Raw genomic sequence first — 24,669 nt, forward strand, 5'->3', positions numbered from 1 at the left:
CAGGGACACCAACCTCCAGCCCTGGAGCTACACAAGGTTGCCCAGGGCCCCAGCCAACCTGGCCGAGAACACCCTCAGGGATGGGGCACCCACCCCCTCTCTGGGCAGCCTGTTCCAGCCCCTCACCACTCTCTATAAAACTTCCCCCTAATATCTAATTTAACCCTTCCCTCCATCCCCCTTGTCCTGCCAGTCTCTGCCCTTTAACAAGCAGATTCCCCTCCTGTTCCTCCGCTCCCTTCGGGGACTGGGAGGCTGCAGTGAGGTCCCCCCACAGCCTTCTCTTCTCCAGGCTGACCCAGCCCAGCTCCCTCAGCCTCTCTCCATAGGGGAGCTGCTCCAGCCCTCTGAGCATCTCCGTGGCTCCTCTGACCCCTCTCCAACAGTCCCACATCTTCCTTGTCCTGGGGCCCCAGCTCTGGACACAGGACTCCAGCTGGGGCCTCACAGGGCAGAGCAGAGAGGGACAATCCCCTCCCTGTCCCTGCTGCCACCCTTCTGCTGATGGAGCCCAGGATCCCATCGCCCTTCCCAGCTGCCAGAGCCACTGCTGCTCATGTTCAGTTTCTCATCCCCCATGGAGCAGGTTTAGTGTGTTCTGCACATGCCCATTTCTGCTGTCCAAAGAAACAGGCCTAAAGCAGAACAGGGTTCCAGAGAAAAGCCTCAGCCCTGGCACATCTTCAGCACCTCAGAGCTGAAGAGATCACACACACACCACTCAGCAATTAATTGCAACTCTTAACATATTTTGCTTATCCTTGTTGACACAATTAAAGCAGATTAAAACACTTTCCCACAAGCAAGACAGGCAAGGCAGCTAAACAACCAGACTTCAGTCCAAGGGGGCCCATAACAACAGCATGACACAACTGCTCTTACAAGTTACACCTTATCCCAGAAGGAGAAGGGTTAGTTCTTCAAAAGCATGCTGGGATGTAGGGCCTGGCATAAACAGTCAGGATATAGTCTGTATTAGAAATCCTAATAGCAACAAACTTGGGCTTCCTACAGGAGTTAAACTAAGTACTGAACCTCGTTTGCCTCCTCTAGAAAAGGACATAGAAAAATTGTTTCTTAAATATTCTCCTTAACATCCATCCAGTGGTCACCATGATCAGATAGTTCTAAGAGTTATGGCTTCTTCAGTACCAGTGTGGTGCACAAAGCTGCTCTCAGCTTTCACACTCAGTGGCCAAGCAGAGCATCACACAGTGGCTCTGCCAGACACACTGCAGCAGTACAGAGAACCTCATACACCAGTGAGGCATAATCAGCACAGAACTGCAGGAAGATGGAGGTGGCTGTCTACAGAGAGTGCATCTGAAGAGAGGTTAAGGGACACACACACCTCCCCCAAAGGAGTACAGCATGAACTTGAGTGGCATCAGGCAGAGAAGGGAAAGCTTGATTGAAATAGTGTCATGGGCACATATAGAGAAGCACAGGGGCACACCAGACTGCATCATGAGGAATCTGTCAGTTGGAAGGGTCAGAGCAGGACAAGAACAACAAGTGTCTCCAGTCACCAACACAGCACAGCTGTGAAAGGAGACAGAATCCCAAGGTTGGAAGAGACCTTTGGAGATCATCGAGTCCAACCATTCCCATCCTAAGCTAAACCAGATCCCTAAGGACCTCATCTACCTCATCTACAGACCACAGCAAAACCAAAGAGAGAGTCAGAGGTAGGAGAGGTTCACAGAAAGGCTGCTGCAGAGCCACGTTCACCTGCAGAGGGAAAAGGACAATCAGCAATAATGATTCTGTGTGTGTGGAGAGATCAATTGGAAAGGAAAAGCTCAAGAGAACACACTCCCATCAGGACAAGTGATACAATCAGCCATGAGAAAGTTCAGTGATTGCTCTCAGCACCTTATTTTTTGCATCAGTTCTTAAATATAATCCAACCATGGGTTTGGTTTATTAACAACAAAACACAGCCTCAGGTAAAGCCCTGGTTTTAACCAGTTAGCTGGTGCTCCCATGCTCACCTTAAACAAAACATCCATTTCTGCTTTATTGCCTTGCCTTCTGCAGTGAGGTGAAGCCTGGAAACCTGTCTCATCTCTTTCAACAGACTTAAGCTTGGCTATACATCTGACAGCTCTTACTTTCTGAAGTTTTTGATATTTTTACAGTATTAAGTCCAAGGTTAAGGTTGCAGAAGAGAAACTCCTGGGGTGGGGACTGTTACACAAGAGCAAGCTTATCAGAAATCTCAGAATACATTTAAATAGATCACAAAAACCATTTTGAACACGAGTTGTTCAGTGAAGAGTGAAAGCAGAGTAGGACAAAAAGTATTTTAAGTGCTGTATCTTAAATACAGCAAACTAACAAGGAGCCTACATCTACCAGCCTTAGAGACACTCCTAGGCAGGATTTCTTGAGATAAAATTGTCCCAAGTTCTCTTCAACTGTACACAGTAGAGCAGAGGAGAAAAGTTAAATGAAGTAGGAATTAGTGTGTTTGGTTGATCAACAAGTTCCTAAAGGATACAAAATGCATATTAAAACCAGAGAATGCAAGTGGAGAGAAGGCATCACCAGTAGTTAATCATATACATTCAACTATGAGAAACAGTCCAGAGTACCTTGCTTATCAGTTTCCAGGCTTCAGTTTAAACTGAAGTAAAAAGAGCCCCTATGGACTAATTTTTTTAAAAACACCACTTTTCAACAAGTTAGTGGTAATCAAGTTCTCTACCTTACTTGCTGGAAAGAACCCTGTCACCCTATGCCTTACTCTACATGCAGAGTCTTTTCAGGTGGAGAAAAAACCCAAGGTGGTGTGAAACAAGTATTTAAATGTGATATGGAATTGATGTGCAGGAAGGGAAGGAGCTCTAATGCAGAGGGAGTTAATGACAGCATCCATAGTTTAACAGTTCCAATGAGGTTTGCTCTTACAGCCTAGAGATTAGTATGAATATGACTGTTTACTAAAAGCCATTCCACTTCATCTCCTTCATCCTTGAATTCACACCTTCCAAGCATGAACTTGAAGGTTTGAATTGTTTCTGCTGTAACTTAAAGGTAAGACTCCTAATATGCATTACACACTGTATCATCATCACAACACTAGACCTGACCTGCACTCCAAAGTGACTGAGATCAAGTGATCCCCCATGGAAAGCAGCACATGAAGTCTGTTTGTTGAGATGGGAAGGACTTTATCACAACAGAGGAGGAAAAGTACTGAGTGTGGTAACAGTTAGAGCAGCCAAGCAGTAATACTTGCAATATTTCCCATAAGATAAAGTAAAAAAAGGCCCTTTTCAAAAATAAACAGAGGATAAACTCAAAGCATCCCAAACCTGTCACTCATTATGGTCTGCAGACAACATGCTGTATATGTAGTAGTGCCAGTTCAAATCTCCTGCTACTCCCACAAGTTCCTGTGGTGCTCTGACAAGGACAGAGAAACACCTCCAGTTTGCCACTACTAGTTGGAGCAAACGTGGTAGTTCACTGATTTTTGCTTTGTACTGCTTTTTTACTGCTCAGGAGAACAGGAGTCTGAGTCAATGTTATTTCACAGGTGCACAAGAAGCCCCCAAGCTAGAAGATCTACCATGTATCATCACACTTGTGCCTAAAGAAGAAACACTATTTATGCTTAAAGAGACACAGAAAACCAAAGGCTGTCTCAAGAACTTCAGTTTTACAAACAGTGCTGCTTGGGGAAATAATAATGGAAGAGACAAGTACTGAGAGCTATTTATAGACCTGGAGCATAAACTAAAAGGGCTGCAGAAGGCAGATCCCTTCCTTCCCCCTTCAAATGCCAGCAATCTCTCCTGGAGTACAAAAGTATGCTGGTTTTAACCCATAGCTTTAAGGCATAAACTTCTAGATTGTCATACTGCTGACAGTGGTAAAATAATGAGATATTTCCCCACATTCTGTTTGGGAAGAGAGTTTTCGGGAAGTTTCTACCCTTCTGCCACCATCATCTGGTTGCTGACTGCACCAAGCATCTCATTTGTGATGCTCAGATTGTGGATCCCCCAGAGATCTTCACATTTTCCAGACTATGCAGCACGACAGAACAAGCCAGAACCACACTAACTGGATGACAGTTTAACGTGGCAACATTAAAGCTTCAGAACCAGAGCCACTGTGGAAATAGGTTTACCTAAAAAGACACAGCCACAAGCCATAACAAGCTCTGTTTCAATAAATGACCACATCTGAGCCAGTCTGGATACAGGAAAGATGACTCCTATGATACAGGAGTAATGGCTGTGAGGGAATTGTGGGTGGGGATGTTGAGGGAGTTCCCATGGCTCCACAGATGCTCAGTGTTCTCAGGCCTGGCCCTCAAACATGCTACAGCTGAGCCATCCAGCAAGCATCAGGGTCCCTAGATCCCAAGCCTAAATAGTCAGGGAACATTCTGGTGATTTGCATAATTCTACAGTGGCTCAAGACCAGCTCAGTGGATTTACACAGGAGCTACAGATTAACACCATTTGTTGGTTGCCACCACATAGGAGGGTCAAAGAGAACTCAACTGCATGGATCCTTCTGGTAGGAAGTACAGGATATTTCTTGCTGCCATGATGAATACAAAGCAGGATTTAGGGATGCTCAACACCAGGAGGCACAGCTGGTTTTCTGGGACAGTTACTCTCCAAAGGGAATCTAAACAGGATCTTGACACCAGACCAAAGAACTTGAAAAATCCCTAAACAGAACGCAGCAGAGCAAGGCAGAGATAACTCAGAGCAAAGCCAGAAGGGACGTGCAGACCAGTAATACACAAGAAGCAAAACCTGAAGAGTAGCAAGCTGTGTAAACTACTTAATTCAGCACATGCCCTGATCCCATAGAGTAAGAATTACTCCTGTTTCCAACATTCCCTTCTCTTGACCTGCCTCCAAAGGAAAGAGAGCCTAGAGCAGCAAATAGCCCATAACTTCCTTATAAAACATAAGCATATGCAGGCACACACACAGCTCCAGTAACAGGGAAAGAAGCTGGCAATGCTTGGGAGGAAAAAAAAAAATGTTTTAAAGACCATGTGGAATTAGTCAGGAGACATCATGCTGGCTTGCCAGTTCCCAATAAACACAGACATCTATTTTGTAAGGCTGCTGAACTGCCAGCTGACAACAGCGTCCACTTGTAGAGCAGCTCCACGCTTTAGGTCTGCACCACGTAAGGTTCACCCTAGAAGAAACCCTTACAAGCCAAGAGGAAGATTTGCTGTCTCAAGGCTTGTTACTGAAGGAGCTTTTCAAGTTCCAATACCTACATTTTTTTCTTATTTTTAGAAAGCACAGCCAAGCTGAACAGCATCCAAATGCAGCAGTAACAGCAGCAAAGACTAGAGCCTCTCCAAACCATGTGTCAAGCTATCAGACTAAACCCTTCAAGGCAACAATGTTCAAGGTAAGAAAAACAGTAATCTGTCTTGGAAAAATAACTGCATCAAGAAAAGGCTCTGCTGTGGTTAGACAAAGCCACAAGGCCAATTCTTAACAGGCTTTATGACCTGTACGACTCTGGTTTGGAAGGCAGTTATTGGTTATGTTTCAGTTCAGAATGCTTAAATCTGTTCTCCACAGCAAGATCGTTTCAGGTCCAAGACTGGAGAAAAATGTTCCCCTGTAATATTGCTCAACCTAAAAAAGCAGTTTCTAACAAGTTATGGACTTCATTAATTAGCAATTACAGCTCTAGGTCAAAGGTTTTTCTCATAAGAAAGGAGGGAATTATCCAAAATCTGGATTATCCCAACTGAGGTATCTGAAATACAGCCCCAGATGAGCTGCTATTTCCTGCATGGCACACCCCTCACTCCTAACCCCCCAGCTTTTTCTTAGTTATGTAGATTGCTCATGGCAGGAGGAGGTAAAAGCATCAAGTCTGAGACTTATTAGCTTAAGAAACTTGGCAAGCTGCAGATGCATCCTCAGGTATTTTCGTGTGTCCATAGAAATGTCTCAGGTAGCTGGCCCTGGTTTTTAAAGCAGGATTAGAAACAGTGAAGAGCAAGTTCAAATTCAGAGGCTGAAGACAGTGGGCCAGCATCTGCTCATCCTGCACAAAGGATCAGTCATTCATATCAACACTTGCTCCCATAAGCCAGAGGATGCAACAAGCCTCAGACGCACCCTGGAGCTCTTAGGAAAAGCTCTCCTGCTCTAAGACACCAATTTTCAGGGGTCTTCTGTCTCAAAAGGGCTGGTTCTTGGAAAAAATATACCCAAATTAACAGCTTTGGTGTGAAATCATCATCAGTAACACAAGACTACCAGGGAATTTTACTAGTTTCATACCAACTGCAGAGCTACATGCGACCAACAGCGGATGCACTGACACAGCATGGACTCTGAGCAGCACTCAGGTTCATTAGAGCCACTAATTGCTCTAGGCAAGGCTCTCCCAGAAAGCCTGAGCCCTGATGATTAAGCACCCCAGGCTACTCAGAAGCAGCCTCAAACTGCCAACTGGAAACTTGTAGCCCAAAGTGATTATTTGTAATAGTTCTGAACTAAGATAAGGCTTCATGAAGCTCATTAGCTGGAAAATAACTAAGATGACCCTAACTCTGCTTCAAGGTGAAAGTATTCTTTACTATACCAAGGATACTTCTGCTCATCTAAATCAAACACAAAGCCAGTCTCACGTGCACACAAATACAAGCAAAATATATCACTTGTCTCCCAAGCTGTAACAATGGTTATTTTCTAACAGATTGAACTTTAACTCCTGCTGCCCTGGAACAAACCCACAAAAACTAAGAACAAAACCAACCCCCACAAGCAACCCTGGGGCAGCAAGTCATATTTCCTACCACGATACAAAGAGCTGGCATTTAAGGCTTCATAGGTTAGAGCCAGTCACAAACTGGGTACAAAAAACCATCACCCAAAGTCACCCCACAAAAAGGCAAAATACCTGTCAGATGCCCAGCTTAGCAGGGCACTAATTATCATTCATTAGCAGCCCCATAAATCTGTTGTTGTCTCCTCATATGGAAAGGTCTTCAGGAGTGTCATATTCTGAAGCCTGGTGGCTGGAATCACAGAAGATGACTCACTTGCTTTGAGACAAAACATCATTCCCCAAATATAATGCCTGTTTGTATGAACAAATCACCATTGTATTTAAGAGATGAAAACAAGGAAGAGGAATTCAGCTTCCCTTCCTTTGAGTCCTCCTCATACAAAACCCAAACCACAGGGGTGGGGAGGGGAGTGAGGAAGGGGAAAAACAAATACTGCAGTGGTTTCTATAACCAACCCCCCCTCATTTCCAAGCAGGCTGAAGAACTGCACCACACTAACATGCTACAGGATCATCTCAGGAAGTCCCAGCTTTAGAGAAGATAACCTGTTATCACCAGTGCCTGCCATGTTGGCATTTACTTGAGAATTCCAAGTGTTTGGAGAATCCACACTTCAAATGACACAATGGATATGAAAAGAATGAGTTTAGCACATCTACAAAACAAGACAGATAAACAGAAGACAACTAAAGCAAGTGATGAATTCCTAATTCAGAGCAAGGAAGAGGCACAGCTGAACACTGTTAAACAGATTTTCTTTATGTAACTTTTTGGGAAAAATTAATTCAAGTTCCCAATGAGCACTTGGAGACTCCTCTCCTTGCCCTGTTCCATGATCTCAATCCTAACCCAGATGAAAGAATTTGGAAGAAGTTAACAAGTAGTGTAGTTTCAACATCTCATTTTTACATAAGCATGCACTTCTTTCAGCTGCATCTGTATAGCCACCTGAACTGTAAGGTTAAGGAAGCTGGTAAGAAACATTGATTGCTATCAGAGATTTGTACTTAGTGAAAAGTCTCCTGTTTTTAAAAGGAAAACACACAAATGCTGCAAAACCTTGAAAACCAGACATCCTTCCCAGTTAATTTGTTGGACTCAGCATGTACCATCAAGCCAAGAGGATCCAAATTCACCAAGCCCAGCCTACCACTACACAAAGTCTCCTACATCCTTTTTTAATAACTGCATTTTTAAACTACCTCTTCAGCCAGGAACAGCTGACACCATCAGCTATACCAGTCACAAGCACAAAGGTCCAAACAGGCCATTCAAAAGGAAAGTTAATGAAACCCACAGCATTTCCCCCCCCATTTTGAGCAGTTACACATTACTTACATGCTCTTGGATAAAGACTCCAAGCTTTACATGAAAAGCTCAGGCAAATCAACTCAGCAGCTACACACCATAGAGCCATCCTAAGCCTTACAAGATTCATTGTCAAATTAAGTTACAATGGGTCCTGCCTTCCTTATAATCCAAGGTTTGGAAAGGTTGGCCTCCCCCTGGAAGAATGGTATAAGTATTTTCCTTCACTTTCAGAACCCAATCCTTCCCCACTCTCATGAGAATTCAGAACCCACTTGAGAGCTAAAACCCACTCTTAAGCCTCCAGCATCTCCCCATCAGTAGTAGCAGCTCCCAGCAGCGTTTGCTCCCCAACACTGACATCAGTCATGGCACACAGGCTGCCTTTAGGCAGTGCTGCTACACACCTTTTGGTGAAGGACTTGGTTTTTTTTGTACAAGGGTAATTCTGATTTCACCTGGCAAAGTGTCTAAACTCATTAAGTCAGAAGCCTTCTATTGCTTATTGTCATTAACCATGACACCCCTACTAGAGCACAGCACAAGGCTTTCCAAGCATTTAACATTAAAAACCACCTGTGAAGGGATTGGAGTAACCTTGCTTACAGGAAAACAAACCCTGGCTTTCCAACACCACAGTGTTCATGAGAACTGCATCATTACAGATCAGCCTTCCCACTGATGGGAACAAAGTCACTCCTGAAATAGAAGGAACGTAGAGACTTCCTACATGGCTTTCACACAACAGCTGTGCAGTTCATCTATTTAGGTTCAGGAGTAGGGAAGAGCCACCCAACTCTGCCTGAAATGACAAAATCTCATCCTAACATTGTCACATAGTAACATCAAGCCTGGTGGAAAGACACAGATTTCTCACAAGGTTAAAAAGTTGTCTCTAAACTTCAAGTGTTATACCACAAATGTATGCTCTATAGAAAGTTTAAATATTGCTATTTAAACAAGCTCCTGCTCCAGCAATGGACACAGCAAGAGACAAGCACTAGATGCTAACACACAATTAAGACATTTAGAAGAATGCTGAGGAGTGCAGGTATGTTTGTGCTTCAGGAATTCAAATACAGGAACCAACTGCCAGCTCAACAGACACAACGTGTCACAGCCCGAGTGAAGCACTGAGCTAGCAGAGGAGACTGCTCAGAGTCAGTCAGAAAGCAGCACTGGACCTTCTGTGTCAAGTTGCTGCTCGTTCTTCCACATGGGGAGTGTTGGTTGAGAAGGAAAACACCATTTGAAGTAGTCATCTCCCTGGGTAAGCTCCCCCTTACTCATTTATAACAGAGTAAAGTCGTGTTGGTTTGTGGCTGGTCTTGCTGTGCTGGGAGTTCAGTCCCTTTCTTAGCTCTGCACATCTTCACTGCAGCTCACAGGAACACAGCCTTCCTGTTCTGATGCAATACAGGTTAAAGAATACTTTGTGTTTTGTAAACAGCAGCTGATTTATTTTAAATATCATTTCAACATAGGAAGCAGCATCTCTGTAACACTTCAGAAAAGAGCAAATGAAAAGATGACTGAAAAGGTTCAGCACTTTCTAGAAAATATTCATTTTGATTAACCTATTTTACCAGAGTACTTTGAAGAGCTTTAAATTATTAAGCCACCTAACTATTTGTGAAAAGAATAACCTAAGTGTTTGACTGGAAAAGGAGATCTAGCTGAATACTTTAGCTGGTCCTACTCAAGTCCTCAAAGCTCTGAATCCTTGACTATGATTTCTTAGAGCAAAAGCTACAGCTCATGGGTAATCCCTTTAAAAACATTCAGGTAAAAGGCACAACCATTCCTAATGTTTTCACAAACTAGAAAGGAATAGCTGGACACAGACTCCAAGTCTCTAGGTACCATATTAAATATCAGCTAACCCTCCTCCCACTCCTGCAGAAGCTCCTTCCAAATAGAGACTAAGAAAGCTCCTATGTTTTCATTAACCACAGGACCAGGAAGCTTTAAGTTTTATTTCTGTAAAAAAAAAAATCCCATCTATTATCAGGACCAAAGGAAAGAGATCCTAAAATACATGTCACTATCTTGAGTTTGAATGAGTTTTATAGCTTAAGCAACCTGCCTTTGCTTCCCACAAAAGGGTCTTTATCTGCTACAGAAACCACATCCCTGGAGGCATTTAAAAGGCTACAGTGGACCAAATTCTCTAAGATATATATATCTAGTGGAAAGCAATCATGCATCAGCAGAGTTAGACAGGATGACTTAAAGCCTCTTTCCTCACCATAATTTCAACAACTGTTTTTTCAAGAGGGGTAGTAAGAGAAGGGTAAATAGTCACCCCCCCAAAGTTCAACTCCAACTACTGTAGGTTGTTTTTCATTTCATCTGTGGATATGGGAGGCAAAATAATGACTACAGAGTAGATGCATATTGGCTTCTTCAGATCTGAGCAATTTAACCCACTATCCAAGTCGAAAATACTTGGGAGGTTCACCAGACAGCTGTTCTCCAGAGGCAGGTGCAAAGAGTCCAAGAGTATCTGTGCTGTTCCACCCGTGCCACTGGCCAGCACTGGAGCCTGCTCAGAAAGTCTCCCCACAGGGGAGCGAACAGAGGAAGCTGTTCCAACCTTCCACATCCCAGTTCCTCTCCAAAGAGGTCTTCCACAGTAATCCTCTAACTTAGATTTATTCCTTGCAAACGAGTGTAGAACAGCTTGTCCAGCCTCCTGCAGATTGAAGGGTTTTGAACAGTGAAATGCAGGTGTAGCAGTACTTTATTTTCACTCTGCTGGGTCTTAGAAAATCTACAAGTATCTCACTGGATCCATTTCCCTTCAGACACATCCTCCAAGGCTGCCCTTGAAGAAACACTTACACTTTGGAAACACAGAAGAAGTCCTTTCCCTCCTGCATGTGGGTGCACTGTAGATGGGTGCACATTTTTTGAAGTCCATTGCTAACTATCTCTCTTCAGCTAGAAATTAGTTTATACCTAAAGTGACACAATGTGGATTTAAACCACTGAACTACTTTGCTGGACAGCTTTGATACTCAGCTTCCTCTGATCAAGGCTACTGACCACTCTGCTTCAATTACTTCATGCTTTCTGAAACACAAATCATTACCTTCTGCTCCCTTGGTTTATGATCACTTGAAGAAATTACTACCGTGGGAAGGAAGGAAAAAGGGCCCCCCAGAACTGCTCTTCAAAGCAAAGGTAGGTCATGATTACCTTTGTTTTTCAGATGGGAATTTAAAGGCTCCCTCAGAAATAGGTATTACAGTTTAAAAAGTGAAACTGGTTCAATTGCTTCTTTCACATCTTTTTTTTGTCCTTAATATTAAGAAAAGGGAAACTATAGACTAATTAATGTTGCATATTTAGACTTGCTACCATTGTCTTGGGCCAAATCAATCCCTGTCCAATCCTTTACTACATACAGCTCAGTGTAGTATTTTCCACAAACCATACTCCAGAAGCCAACAGCATGCCCTGCTGCAGAAGATACCCCCATACAGTACAAGGACATTGACTATCTATTTTATCTGAGAAGCAGCAGTGCACATCAATGAATCAGACCTACACACAAAGAGATGCTGCATTACAGCCTCCTGCAAGAGTACCAAAAGAGTTTAAGCCATCAAGACTTGCAATTGTACTACATATCTTCCCCAAATCACAGCACCCAAGTACAGTGTGCCAGGCAGGGACAGCCTTTGCTGACTTCACTGTACCCTCCAGCAGAAAATACATCTACCCCAAATAACCTGTTTGTTCCCATTTTGACAGGAGGCTATAAGAGACAAGCTTTACATAAGCATCTCAAACTATTTAAAGCAACATGCTTACTATTCAGAGAACACAATCTGAATGAACTTCATGAGCCAGTGCTTAACCTACTTTAGGCAGTCCAGGATTGACTCAGAGGCTATCCTGCTAGCACTGAAAGGGACTTGACATCACCTGTCTCACACATGCTGCAACAGCAGCCTGGGAGAAATCCTAACCCAAGGGAGCAGCTACTTCACTACTCACATGTAGGATGCTGTCCTTTCTGTGCCCATTCTTAGAAAGCAGCACTGCTTGTGCAGCTTAGGAACATTAATCCACTTGGTTGCAGCATAATTAGAGTGAACAAGTCTACTGTAACTACACTCAACAGGGCATACCTGGAAGTCTTCTAGAGAAAAAACCTCAGAGAATCAAGGAGAAGGTTTAAGAGCTTATTGTGCTTAAGCTTAGAGGTCACAGTGTGGCTAATTCCTTTACCTGGCCACATACTGAACATTCCAGCGACCTCAAAGAGCAATAAAACCAAGATTCCATGAGAGATCAGGAGTTACTAAAAGCCTCTGCAGGAAAAGTAGCAGCCATCTGATGTAAGTTCAGTCACTACTCTTGATGTGCTCTGCCCTTCATTAAATACTGCCTCCTCATCACACCCTTCCAGGAGACATATCTACCCCCACCACTCATCCCTACCTTGTGTTTCTTTTTTAAACTGCTGTGGGAATCAACTATCAACTAGTCCTTCTGCTTATCCTCACACTTAAGTGATACCAGTCCTCTGTTGGGCAGAGCTTGCAAGTCTTTGACTCAGATACTACCTTCTGTGAGAAGCTTTCCTGGCCATATAGATCAGAAAGGCTACTACATCTCAGTGACCTAAAACAAAGTCAATAATCTTAAGGCAGACAACTTAAGCTCAATTTACCCTTCAGGATCAAAGCTGTCCAAGTATTTTACTGATCCAAGACTTTAAAGTCCAAGAAAAACTAAATCAAACATTCAGGTGTTCCAAGAAGATAATAAGTACTCCACAGGCTCACACCTCCTTCAAAACAAGTCTTCTGTAGGATTAGCTTATATTTTGCACAGCAGTAACTTGGTTTAAGTTTAGAGAGAAATGCTTAAGACTACAATATCAAGTTTGAAAGCATATATATCCACCAGAATTTGGGCCATGGGGAGAAGGTAGGCCACAAAGAAACCTAAGGCTTCCAACACCAGACTGGGTAAGCAAGCTGCCACTCTCAAAACCCCCAACCTTTCTTGAAAACTTCATTCAATTTTTCTTCTTCAAATGTTTTCAGTGCTTAAGTGTTTAAACAGATGTTTTCATTAGAGTTTGGCATGTTTGAAAGCTGATGTATTTGCAAGCTATACTTTGTGCCTTTCATTAAATACACAGTTGTATCTTTAGAGGAAGATTCCACTGAACCAGCTGAAAGAAGCCCAACTGTCAGCCTTGACACTGGGAAGTGAACTTGGTTACATAAGCTACTCTGCTTATCAAGAAAACATCATTTCAAAATAGGTCTAATAGGGAAAAAGTGGTCAAGACTGGCTGAATATTAGTCTCAAACTCTTCATTTCAGTGGCAAATCTAAATATGGGCTGGCTATATCAGGTCTGCTCCAAAGACACTATTCTACAGATGATTTAGAAGATGTAACACTTGATCAACAGGAGTAATTCTGCTAGTTTGAAATACTGCATCTCACCTCCAGAGCTTGAAAAATGCCAGCAGCAAGTCTAGACAAGAGAGGAGCAGCTCTTAAATTTTACATTTCTTTCAAATTAAGAAGCCTAAGTTAGACCACACTGGCACTTGAAGGCCAAATCCACTAATACTTCTGGAGTAGATTAGCCAACTAATCTCAGCAGTGCTTAACACAAAGAAACAGGTAAGATCTGATTAGCTAACTAGTAAACTTGCATCTTAACCAGGGCTAGACACTGTTCTGAGTTCTATCTAGAACAGCATCAGTTACCAACCTTGTCAGGAAGCAGGTTGCTCTGTATGGCTTGCCACCCAATTACCCACCCCATGGATTCATCAAAAAAGCTGTATTTTTAAAGAATAAAGTCCTTTAAGCTAGAAGTACATTGTCTGACAAAGGCATAAGAGGACAGATGACATCATACAGACTTCAGCTAAGCAAAGTGGACATGAAGTAGTTAACTTGGTGAATATCCCACAGTAGACAGCTCAGTTCCCATGTGAAGCCTACTAGTGTCCTGGTACCACATACTGAAAATTTTAGCCAGCATCTCTCCTGTTCAGTGTTTCTTTTGCTCAGTGCATCAAATGCAGGGACACTGGTGCAGAACTACTTCCTTCCCTTACATTTTTACTGCTACTTCTGCAAACTGTCTCCTCCCCACTCCTCTTAACAGATCTACTCACACAAGCCTCCAAGTCCAGTACCTACTGAAGGCAGTAGGGTTATATGTTCTTAGAAGCATGAAACGCTCTCTGACCATAAACACAAGACCCAATTTTACACCTTCAGAAAATAAGTGAGAATCTTCATGTTTTGAACCATAGCAGTTGCCTCTGTGGACAGAGCAGCTTTGAGAAGTGAGCTATGTGCATGAGTTTGCATTACATGCAAAACAGAGGCAAAACCTGAAGTTTGCTAGTTTTTAAAGTCAGCCCTTTTACCCTCATGTGAGGAGGAAAGAATAATTCTTAATAGCCAGAGTAAGACCATTCTCTGTCAAGCTTCAGCATCTGCATTGTATGTATTAAAATTGCTGTATAACACTTTGGTTTTTTAACTGCTTATTAGCCATTTCAGTGAATTAATTTATACAGGGGTTTCTGTGCTCTTGCTAGCTTTATGCAATTCCTCCATCTCTAAGGGAAGGCTCCAACAGATGGACATCAGGATGACTTAGAGACAGTCACACATTGTTCTCAGGGAACACAGTGGTATAACTTTTTCACTACCCTGTTTACCCCACCTTGCCCATGACATCCCTGCGTTCTAGAAGTCATTCTACTTTGGTTTCAGCTTCAAGCATCTTTTCATGGATGTTTGTACTCTGACAAGTAGACTGGATTTCAGGAACTGGCAGGACAAGGGGGATGGATTAAAGCTAAAGGAAGCAAGGTTTAAACTAGATATTAGAGGAAACTCTTTTCCAGAGAGAGTGGTGAGGGGCTGGAACAGGCTGCCCAGAGAGGGGGTGGGTGCCCCATCCCTGGGGGTGTTCAAGGCCAGGTTGGCTGGGGCCCTGGGCAACCTTGTGTAGCTCCAGGCCTGGAGGTTGGTGTCCCTGCCTGTGGCAGGAGGGTTGTAGCTCTGTGATCCTTGGGGTCCCTCCCAACCCAGACCAGTCTGGGACTCTATGAACTGGGCCATGGGAGCAAAGAGTGAGTTGCTATAGGATATGGAACCGGCAAGCACAAGCAGCCTGCTACGCTGCTGAAGACGGAACGCATCAGTACAACACCACAAGCAAATCCCCAACAGCTACGAGCCTAGAAATGGCCTTTTTCTGCAAGAGTTGCCCCTTCACACACTTGAGGAAAGTAAAATCTCACCCGTGTCATTTTAAAAAAGTCCAAGGAGGGCCTGTTCCATCGCACGTCCTCCTCCCGTCTGCGCTTCAGCCGGCTCTTCTTCTCGTTCAGAACGCAGGGCTGAGAGCGGCACCTCAACAGGCCCTGCCGCCGGCTGAGCTCGGGTGTGGAGGTGGGAGTGCTGTTGGCTGAAGGCAAGAGGTTCCCCGTCTCCGTGATGTGCTCCTGGGACAGGGAGAGGCGGCGCCTTGGGTTAAAGTCACAAGGGCCTCCGGAATTCCAGCGGGTACTCGAGCTCGTGCTGCCCTCGCTGCTGTCCACAAACCCGCTGCTGGCAGAGGAAGGTCTGGGTACTGGCGACGTGTTGAAGCTGGTGATAGTGAAGACGTTATTTAGGGACAGTATGTTTTGTGGCAGGCTGATACTTGTGCTTCTCTGTAAGGTTGCGCTCCCGTGGCTGTTGCAGCGTTGCAACGTAGCGCTGCCCCCGCTGTTACACCGCCTCTTTGACACCGGAGTCCAAACCTTGGAGCTGCCAGGCTTCCAGGGCGACCGACAGCGAGCCAGCTCGTCTGGCTCGGAGAGGGACCTGCAGTGGCGCTTGGTGGGTGGTGCCAAGGGTTGACCCGAGTTTTCGTTCAGGTTTGTTTCACTTATCCATCCTGACACGGAGGTACTGCAAGAGTCCTGCTGCCACTGCAGGCTGCCATTGCTGGCAGTGCCGGGGCTGAACGGGCACACCGGGAAGTGGTAAGCGGAATTCCTCGTCGTGTCAGTCTGGATTGGGCAACCCCCATTTAAAGCTTTCCAGGGACTGTCTTCTGAAAACAAAGAGAGACAGACACAGGTGAAAGATGCAAAAGAAAAAGACAGTTTCTTTGAGACATACCTTAATGTAAAACCATGAACCAAAGTCAAGCTTAGATAGATGAGCCACAAATACCTAGTGCTTAATCAAGATTTCACACTAGAGTTCTATATTCATTTTAACTAAAGTAGAACATTAAAAAACCCAGGGAGATCAAAGTATTGCAGGAGCCAATCCAGCATTCCAGTATGTACTTTGTTCATGCTTCTTCCTGTACACAAAGATTACAGCACTGTGTTTCTTGGGGAACAGAGACTGCTTCCTTACCTGCTTAACACATACCATATACCACAATCAAAACCTGTAACTGAACACCACAAGCTACAAGCAAAATGGATTAACAAGAAATGTGAACACACATATTCCCTTGTGGGTTCTAAGGGAAAGAGCAGGATAATCTCTTCACAGACTGCTGTCCTTCACTGGGATGTTACACTTTTCTAGTAAGAATCTCTTACTAAAGAAAATTTGCAGAGATGGGCGTTCACATCCTGTGGTGTGAAAAGCTCTACTTGAAATTAGAAACAGTAGAAAGTTAAATCAGACTGCAGATTGAATATGAGCACAGAAACTCAGTGTTAAGAGGGGGAAAAAAATATCTGAATTCAATGCATAGAGTATCCCTTAAGAACCTCCTGCAAGTTTGACTGTGAATGCAGACGTAACCCCTAGTGCACAACTCCTCATCTGAAGTGGCAGTGCTGGGTTAAAAGCAGTCTGCCAGCAAAGCCCCCCTCTCTCTTTTGTAAAGGGTTTCTTTGAGAACATTCTGCACATTTTACAGCTGTTCCTCCACATTATACAATGAAGTGTAATAAGAACTACAGCAGACTTGGGATTTGCAAATTGAAAAGCAGCAAAACTGTTGGCCAGTTCACAGTGCTTCATGCTTGGGTAGGAAATTTGCTAATTTAAACCAATTAGCCAAGTAAGTTTCACTTACCCCAGCCTTAAAGGAAGAATATTTTAAGTACTAAGGTTTTCCCCCTACGCCTATTTTCAGAATGTAGATACAGCCTAAACATTAAGTACTTGTACATTCTTACAGTTGGCTATCTAAACTAAGTTTCAGAGCAATCAACAGATAAAAGATTTGCTGAATGGCTTTAAAAGTTGCAAACCCAAATAGCTGTACATGTTCCATGCCCAAAGTATGTCATGGATTATCCTGTTTATTTGGATCTTATTTAAAGAACACCCTATTGTCTCAAAATCATTTAACTGTGCAGACAGCTGGCCTATTCAAACAACATGTTTTATTAGAATTCCTCTGTCCTTCCTCCTCCATTCTTTCAGATGGGTACAACCACATACTGTGCTTTGCCTTAAGCATGTAAGCTCTTCAAGGCAGGGACCATCCATAATTCAATGCAAGTAAAATAGCCAACACAATGGGATCCAGATAATGTTTGAAACTCCAAGCATCTACTGTAGGACAATTTGCTAGCTTGGGCTGGCCTAATTTTTAAAAACCAGCCTTCTCCCAGGCAGGGAGCTTAAATTTTGCTGGGATAAAATAAAGTCAGGAGTTACACATGTGTTTTAATTGCTTACATGGTAACGACATTTAAGATAAAATATCATTTCACACCAAAAACCTCACACAAACCAAGAGCCACATTTTCTGGGGAATCCCAGTGAGCAAATAAAAAATCCTCCTTGACTAAAGGCATGACAGGACATGCCAAATTTCAAGTCCATCCCTTAAATCACTACAAAGTTTACATAGGGATAAGTAGCATTTTTATTTCTCCCAGATACAGCTTCAACTATAGTAAAACCCAGGGGGAGGAGGGGCAGCAAAAGTACTGAACTTCAGCTTATGTTTTGCATCATGCTGGATATTCTACGTGGCAAAAGCATATAAGGGGGTATGTAAAGATGCAAAATATCTGTTAGCTGGGGAAGCCGAGATGTTTAGCATGAGAGACAGCACTGCTGTGCTTCTGTGCACCAGGGCAGATACCCACCCAATTAAAAAAATGGTGTTACAAGGGCTTTTACTATGCAAAGCAGATCACAAGGTACAAAACTAACAACCAGCTATTCCCAGTATTGTTCAGAGACCAGCTTAAACCAGCAGGCTCTACAACAGCATGCTCCATCCCCCTCACCTTATTTACAAAAGAAAGGCTGCTTGCTATACCAATTACCTCAGTAAAACACAGCTAAGGCTTCTGAAGAACTTACCGTTGATTTCGAAAGGGAACAAGCTGCCACTTTTGTTCAGCTTCTCAGATGAGTACTGAAATCAACCAGAAAAAGAAGTTTTAACTGTGTGAAAGAGCCAGCACACACCTCAAGGAAACCGAGTGCAGGTTTCAGTTTCCCTAAGAGTGCATTTAACATCTTTAAAAGGATAGCTGGGGTTTTGGAGAAACCCCTGAACAGCTGATAGTTATAAAGAAATCCTTGTTTCCTAATTTATTGTTAAGTACCAAAAACTGTTTCCAGAGTTGCAACACCAGCCCCTGTGAATAAGCTGCAAAATTAAGAGCAATAACTCACCCTTAATGAAAAAGCTTTGATCTGCTTCTCATTTCAGGAGAGAGAAAATTATACTCTGACAACTGGGTTTCCATTTTCAATAGATTAAGGCTAAAAGGCCTCAACTTAAACTAAGAGACAGGAATAGCTTGATCTAAATTAAATATACAAGCTCTTAACTTGTGACAATCAGGCTATGCTGTTACTTTACATTTTCTTAGCAACCATGGAGCAAAACACTTTCTTATTTCTTAAAAGTACAGGAGTTGTTACAAAATCCTTACTATCCAGAAAGAATTGTTTGCAGGCTGAGTCTTTGAAATCACAGCTTATTTGGGAGGGGAGACTACTCAGAAACAGTGTGCAAGCCATGCTTGGAAACAAGGTTTGGGTGTGAAGGGCTTCAGAACTGATGCTTAAGCTTCATCAATAAGCAGCATCTACACACTAAGAGAAGTTTCTATCCAGAATGTTTTCTATTGTTAGAGAAATATCACTACAGAGGCATTCTAAAGGCTCTAGATTGCTCAGACAATAGAGCTTGCTACCCACCCTCCTAGGAAGGAGTTATAAATAAATGGCTTGAGGCTCCATGGGAGCCCAGGGTTCATTATTAACTTCCCCATCACCACCTCAGGAAGGAGAGGAAGATTGCTTTAGGAGAGTGCAACGCACTTGATGTGAACATTGCTTTTTGTGTACAGCCAAAGATGATAACATTGTACACACACTTCCTTCCCAGATACAAAGCCAACTTTTAAACAAACTTCCTTGGGCCACAAAGCTTTTCTTTCTTTCTGTGCAGCAGCACAGAGTGCTAGTGACAACTTTTCATCCTTGAGCCCCCACACACATCAGATGCAGATGCTAAGCTGTGGCAACAGTCCCCTGGTGTTATTGTTCTAGAGGTAGAAAATCAAGGGACAGATGAAAGGGTAGGACAGCAATCAGCTGCTTAATCTTATTTTTTATCAGTGTCTGCATATGAGACAAGCCATTAGATTTGTACTTCACATAAATACATCTCCAGATGAAAATAACTTCCTTTTAAAAGAAGGCTACTTTAAGTCAACAGCAGAACCCCCAGTTTGAATCTCCATCAGATTTGCAGTTAATTAGTCCTACTCAAACCATCTGAAGTCTGCAACTTGACAGCAGGAGCAGCAGTCACTTTTACTGGTTAGCTTGTCATAACTGCAGTTGCCAGTTACACTGTGTATACATTAAAAAAGCCAGGATCAATCATTTAAACAGCTACTACAGTATCATATAGAACACAAAAGCACATTGAGATAACAGTAAGAGTTACATTTCAGCTGTCCCTGATGGAGAAAAACAAATTAAAGACTTAGACACATTTTTTTCAGCAAATTCTTCTCTATTTTTCCCTAATGAAAGCAAATGCCAAGCTATTCCACCATCAGACAGCAAGTTTTTGGAACAGAACTCTGTACCAAAACATCTTAAAGCTACTGTATCCTGAAACACATGGAAAATGGCAGTAAGAATGACTTAACCATAACAGTTAGGGATGGTTAAGAGACTATTTGCACAGGCTAAGATCTTTGATGCTTAGAAGGAACAGAATCACACAATCATAGAATAGTTTGGGTTGGAAGGGACATCAAAGCCTGTTCCATCCCACACCCTTGGTGTGGGCAGGGACTCCCTCCACTAGCCCAGGGTGCCCAAAGCCCCATCCAAGCTGGCCTTGAACCCTGCCAGGGATCCAGGGCCTCCCCACCCTCACAGGGAAGGATTTCTTCCTGAATATTTATCTAGCCCCTTTAGGCACTGGAAGGCTGCTCTAAGGTCTCCCTGGAGCCTTCTCCAAGCTGAACAAGCCCAACTCTCCCAGCCTGTTTTCACAGAAGAGGTGCTCCAGTCTTCTGATCCCCAAGAACCCCAAGAACAATCCCATGTGCCATTTCTTAGATTGATAGTGAGGTTTTTACAGTTTCAGCCACATGCACCTTGAACACCATCCATCCTCTTCACAAGTGCCCGAGCTGCTTCACAGATGTGTGTGGGATGAGATCAGCCTCTAGTGAAGTCAGTGGCCAGCTCTGTATCACATATTACAGCTACAGCTTGGTCAACCCCCCATTTATACAGCATCTTGTTAAGTTACAAAGGAAAGTACTAATACTTTGGAGATTCAGACCAAACCCCCTCACTCCAAGTGTCACAGGTGACAACACACACAGACAAGGCTGCACTATCTCCAGTAAAAGCTGAAATAAGGGTTACTACAGGGCAAATAGTCACCTTTATGATACATGAAGTTGTGTAACTGAAACTAAAACCACTTGGAAATACTATCAAGTAGTGTGTTTTAACAATGTCTAGAAGTACAAACTGGAGTAGACTATCAGGCTGTAAATCTTTTATAGGAGGGAAGATCTTTTTATCTATACAGCACATGGCACAAGTCCCACTGTATATTAGTGCACCAGGGCACTGAACCAGTTTATCAGCTCTCCTGGGTTGGCTGTGCTCCATCCTCCCCCATTCATGCCCTCTGTGCTATCACCCACCTGAAGCTTCCTTAACCAAGAGCTCTTTCTTTTTATGATTATGTTCAAGAAGTGATTGCAATTGCTGAATAACCTTGACAGGGAAGTCTGCTACCCTCTGTGTGATGGAAATCTTCCTTAGAATAAGGCCAAATTATCAGCAAGGTCATTTCCCTGAAGAGGAAACTCAAGGGGTGGTCATGTACATCCATCTTCCAACTACCTTGTTTTTAAATACACACTAAAAAGGCAAACCAAGACCTAATTCCTTGGGAACTTCCCAGGAAAAATAAAAGCACAGTTTAAGACATAGACAAACTACAAGTTTCACCCAAGATTGGAATTGTTTGCTTCAATTTAAATGCTTCCAAAGTAGAAGCTCTTTTGTGCCTTTGAAGAGATGATGCTCCAGAGGAAAGGAACTGTGTGGTATGACATTCAGGACAGCACTGCAAGTTCTGATTGGCTTATTGAGCCTTAGCAGCTGCTCTTGCTTAAAGATCTTCAGTTAAAAACACACCTAGTCTTGAGCTGAGTAAATGGAAGATGAATTATAATTTCCATCAGTAATTTAAAGTGTTCTTTGCTAGCAAAAACCCAACTGTAACAAAAAATTCTACTTCTACACACAGCCCAATCCACTAAGAACTTCATAGCTGTCCCCTTCATTATTCTCAGAATGACTTGATCTTAATTTTTAAATTCATTTCTTCCATTTCAAGTCCCTTCCTCCAGTTCCCATGTGTATTTGAGTTCTTCTAATTTATCAGCATTCTTCCCAGGCCACAGGAAAGCTGGTGTTTATTATTCAAGTACTATTTTAACCATCACCACAGAGCTGTGACTTTCATTGTCTGAATGGGCCATACCACACCTCCATCTCTACCAAATATCCTCCAAGCATGACTAGATAGGAAGCAGTAAGGAGAAACATTCAACCTTGTCTCTGAAACTGAAGTAAGACAACTTAGCCCTCAAGTCTCCTGAGCTAGCAGCTTTCCACCCAAGGGAGTTGGTCCAATTCTAAGTATTGGCACGAGTCAGCTTCATGAAAAATAAAAGCAATGAAGACCCACATGTGCAGAAGAAGGGGTTATAGTAGAGTTTCTTCATTCCACAAATGCCTGTCTGGAGACACTGATGTTTCCTTCTTAATAACCCAACTCAAAGCCTTGCATCACACAAGTCACAAACCAGTATCAGCTTCTACACAAGTACAACACAGCACCACCTCTGCCAGAGCACACAGAAAACCTCTTCAGATGCAATAAATTTATGTTCAAGGAAAAAGACCAACTATTTGACTTAATGCTGCTGTTGACTGATGAAAGCCATAACACACTCACACAACATCTGTTGTGCAGTAGAGTCAACCGACCAGGGATCCTGTCCTACTTGGTGAGCTCCAGTGCCCATTTGAAATAAACCCCTGGGACAACCCTTCCTGTTCCTACAGCAGGGAACTACATCATTCAGATTGGGGTTTGGGCTTTGTTTGAAGGCAGGTGCAGCATAAGACTGTAAATGGAACTGATCATGCCCTGGCTAAATGAATTGCACCAGCCTGGAAAACCAGCATGTCATTTAACAGAGCAGGAAAAAGAAGCTCCAGCCAGTATTTTACAACCCACTCAGGCAACAGGTGAATGATCTTTCCTTGCCCTTATCTGAGCCCATCAGCTTTTTACTGTATTTTCTCTCCCCAGTTGAGGAGGCTTTGGGGTGCACCTGGACTCCAACCAGGCTCAACCCACCACACAGTCTAGAGAGAAAGGCATACTATGCCCTATACATGCTGTCCTTATGCTCAGTGTGGCTAGCTAGATGGTAAAGAGCTTTGGTAGAGGTCTGTTTTCTTTTATAACCCTAATTTGTGAGGCTTATCACAGAGTTTCCTTCCACAACTATTTTATTTATTAGCAGATGCACAGTGAAAGGCATCATGAAGCTGATGAGGGTTCACATCAGCCCAGGCAGAAAAGGTTAGTCTTCATCCTCAATCTGCTCAAGATGATTCACTACACACAGTCCCACAGAACTCTGTCCCAGCAAAAGGTGCAGTCAAGACCATTTCACAACTGCTCTAAATTGCTGTTGCTACTAGAAGAAACTACAGGATTGAGCTGAACCTCTTGCCCAAAAGTCCTACATACTTGAGCCTATTCAAGACCCCCATCAGCAGTTCAAGACCCCTTATTAAAATTTAGCAATAGTTTGATTAGTGGAAGAAGTGTACTTTTTAATCTTAGGTTCCCATTTCAATCAAGAAGCCATCATTGACCCCCATGAATCCTTTTTAGTGGAGATAACCTAGCTGCACACTCTTATTCACACTTATTCACTCTTATTCCACACCTCATTTGATGATTTCCATTGTCACTGTGTACAAGCAGAACCTGTTCCTGGCCTCAGAATCCCTTTCCTGCAAGCAGGAAAGCATTTATAAAAACAACTACTTGACAGATTAAAGGAGGAAAGGCACAGGAGACACCTAAGGATGAAACCACTGATGAGACATCACATAGCATCTCTAATCCAGTCTTTTTTTTTATGCTTTATTGCACACAGATGAGAACCAGAATAAAACCCAACTAATCTACAGCATGACAACACTCCTGTACAATCTCTACACAGTGCCAGAGCACTAATGCTTCCTTCCCTGCTTTTCCAAGCCTCTGATCTGCAGCCTACAGTGGCCACCAGTGAAAGGACCACTCAGCTTCCAGATGTATGCAAAACTCAGTGTCTCAAACTAGAAACTGCAAAATGCAACCACAAGTTTGGAGGCAAGCACAGCTACTGGTGACAGGCCATCCTTGTCACAAGTGATGAGCTCACCAGTTCAAGAATACAGCAGATCCCAAGTGCTTCATCAAGCTGAGTCACTCCTAACAGAGTTAATGTCCTTCCAATTACTTGTATCTGCCTTTCAAGAATAGCATCTGTTTTCCCTGCCTTTATCTTAAATAAGCTATTAGAAGAATTCAAAACAGACCTGTTAGCATTCAAAATAAATAATTTGATTGATGTTTGCTGTTAAAACATCCTTACTGGACAAAGTATTGTACGAAGGGTCAAGCACTTCACATTATGAGAACTGTACAAATTCCACCACACAGGATATGCTTTGCCTGGTTTGGGCTTGTGAAATAAAGCAGCAGTTCAGCTACTGAACAAATGACAGAGGGGAAATATCTTACCATTAAAACAACTAAACATGATTCAGACTCAATGTTTGCATTATTAGTATTAAAAAACACAACAGAACTGGAGTTGAACACTCAAATTTTTTCCTGGTGTCCCACTTGCACCTTGAAGCTCAACCCACAGAACTGTCATTGCAGTTAAGGTCAGTGAAACACAGCTAGTGCATCACATGGAGAATACAGGCTCAGGGGTCTCAGGA

General features: G+C 43.1%; 1 protein-coding gene across 2 annotated transcripts in view; it reads right to left on the reverse strand.

Moving 5' to 3' along the window:
- The window catches only part of FAM53A (family with sequence similarity 53 member A), a 69,950-nt gene that overhangs the window by 21,892 nt on the left and 23,389 nt on the right, over positions 1-24,669 (reverse strand). Inside the window, exons 3-4 of one of the 2 annotated variants that reach the window (XM_084263521.1) lie at positions 18,451-18,505; positions 15,414-16,210 (exon numbers count right to left, since the gene is read on the reverse strand). In XM_084263521.1, coding sequence (XP_084119647.1) covers positions 15,414-16,210; positions 18,451-18,505 — 852 coding nt within the window. Of the gene's footprint in view, positions 1-15,413; positions 16,214-18,450; positions 18,506-24,669 lie in introns of both variants that reach the window. The other variant, XM_084263520.1, reaches the window with a different exon arrangement.

Source organism: Gallinula chloropus (genome assembly GCF_964237585.1).
Source record: "Gallinula chloropus genome assembly, chromosome: 4".
NCBI lineage: Eukaryota > Metazoa > Chordata > Aves > Gruiformes > Rallidae > Gallinula > Gallinula chloropus.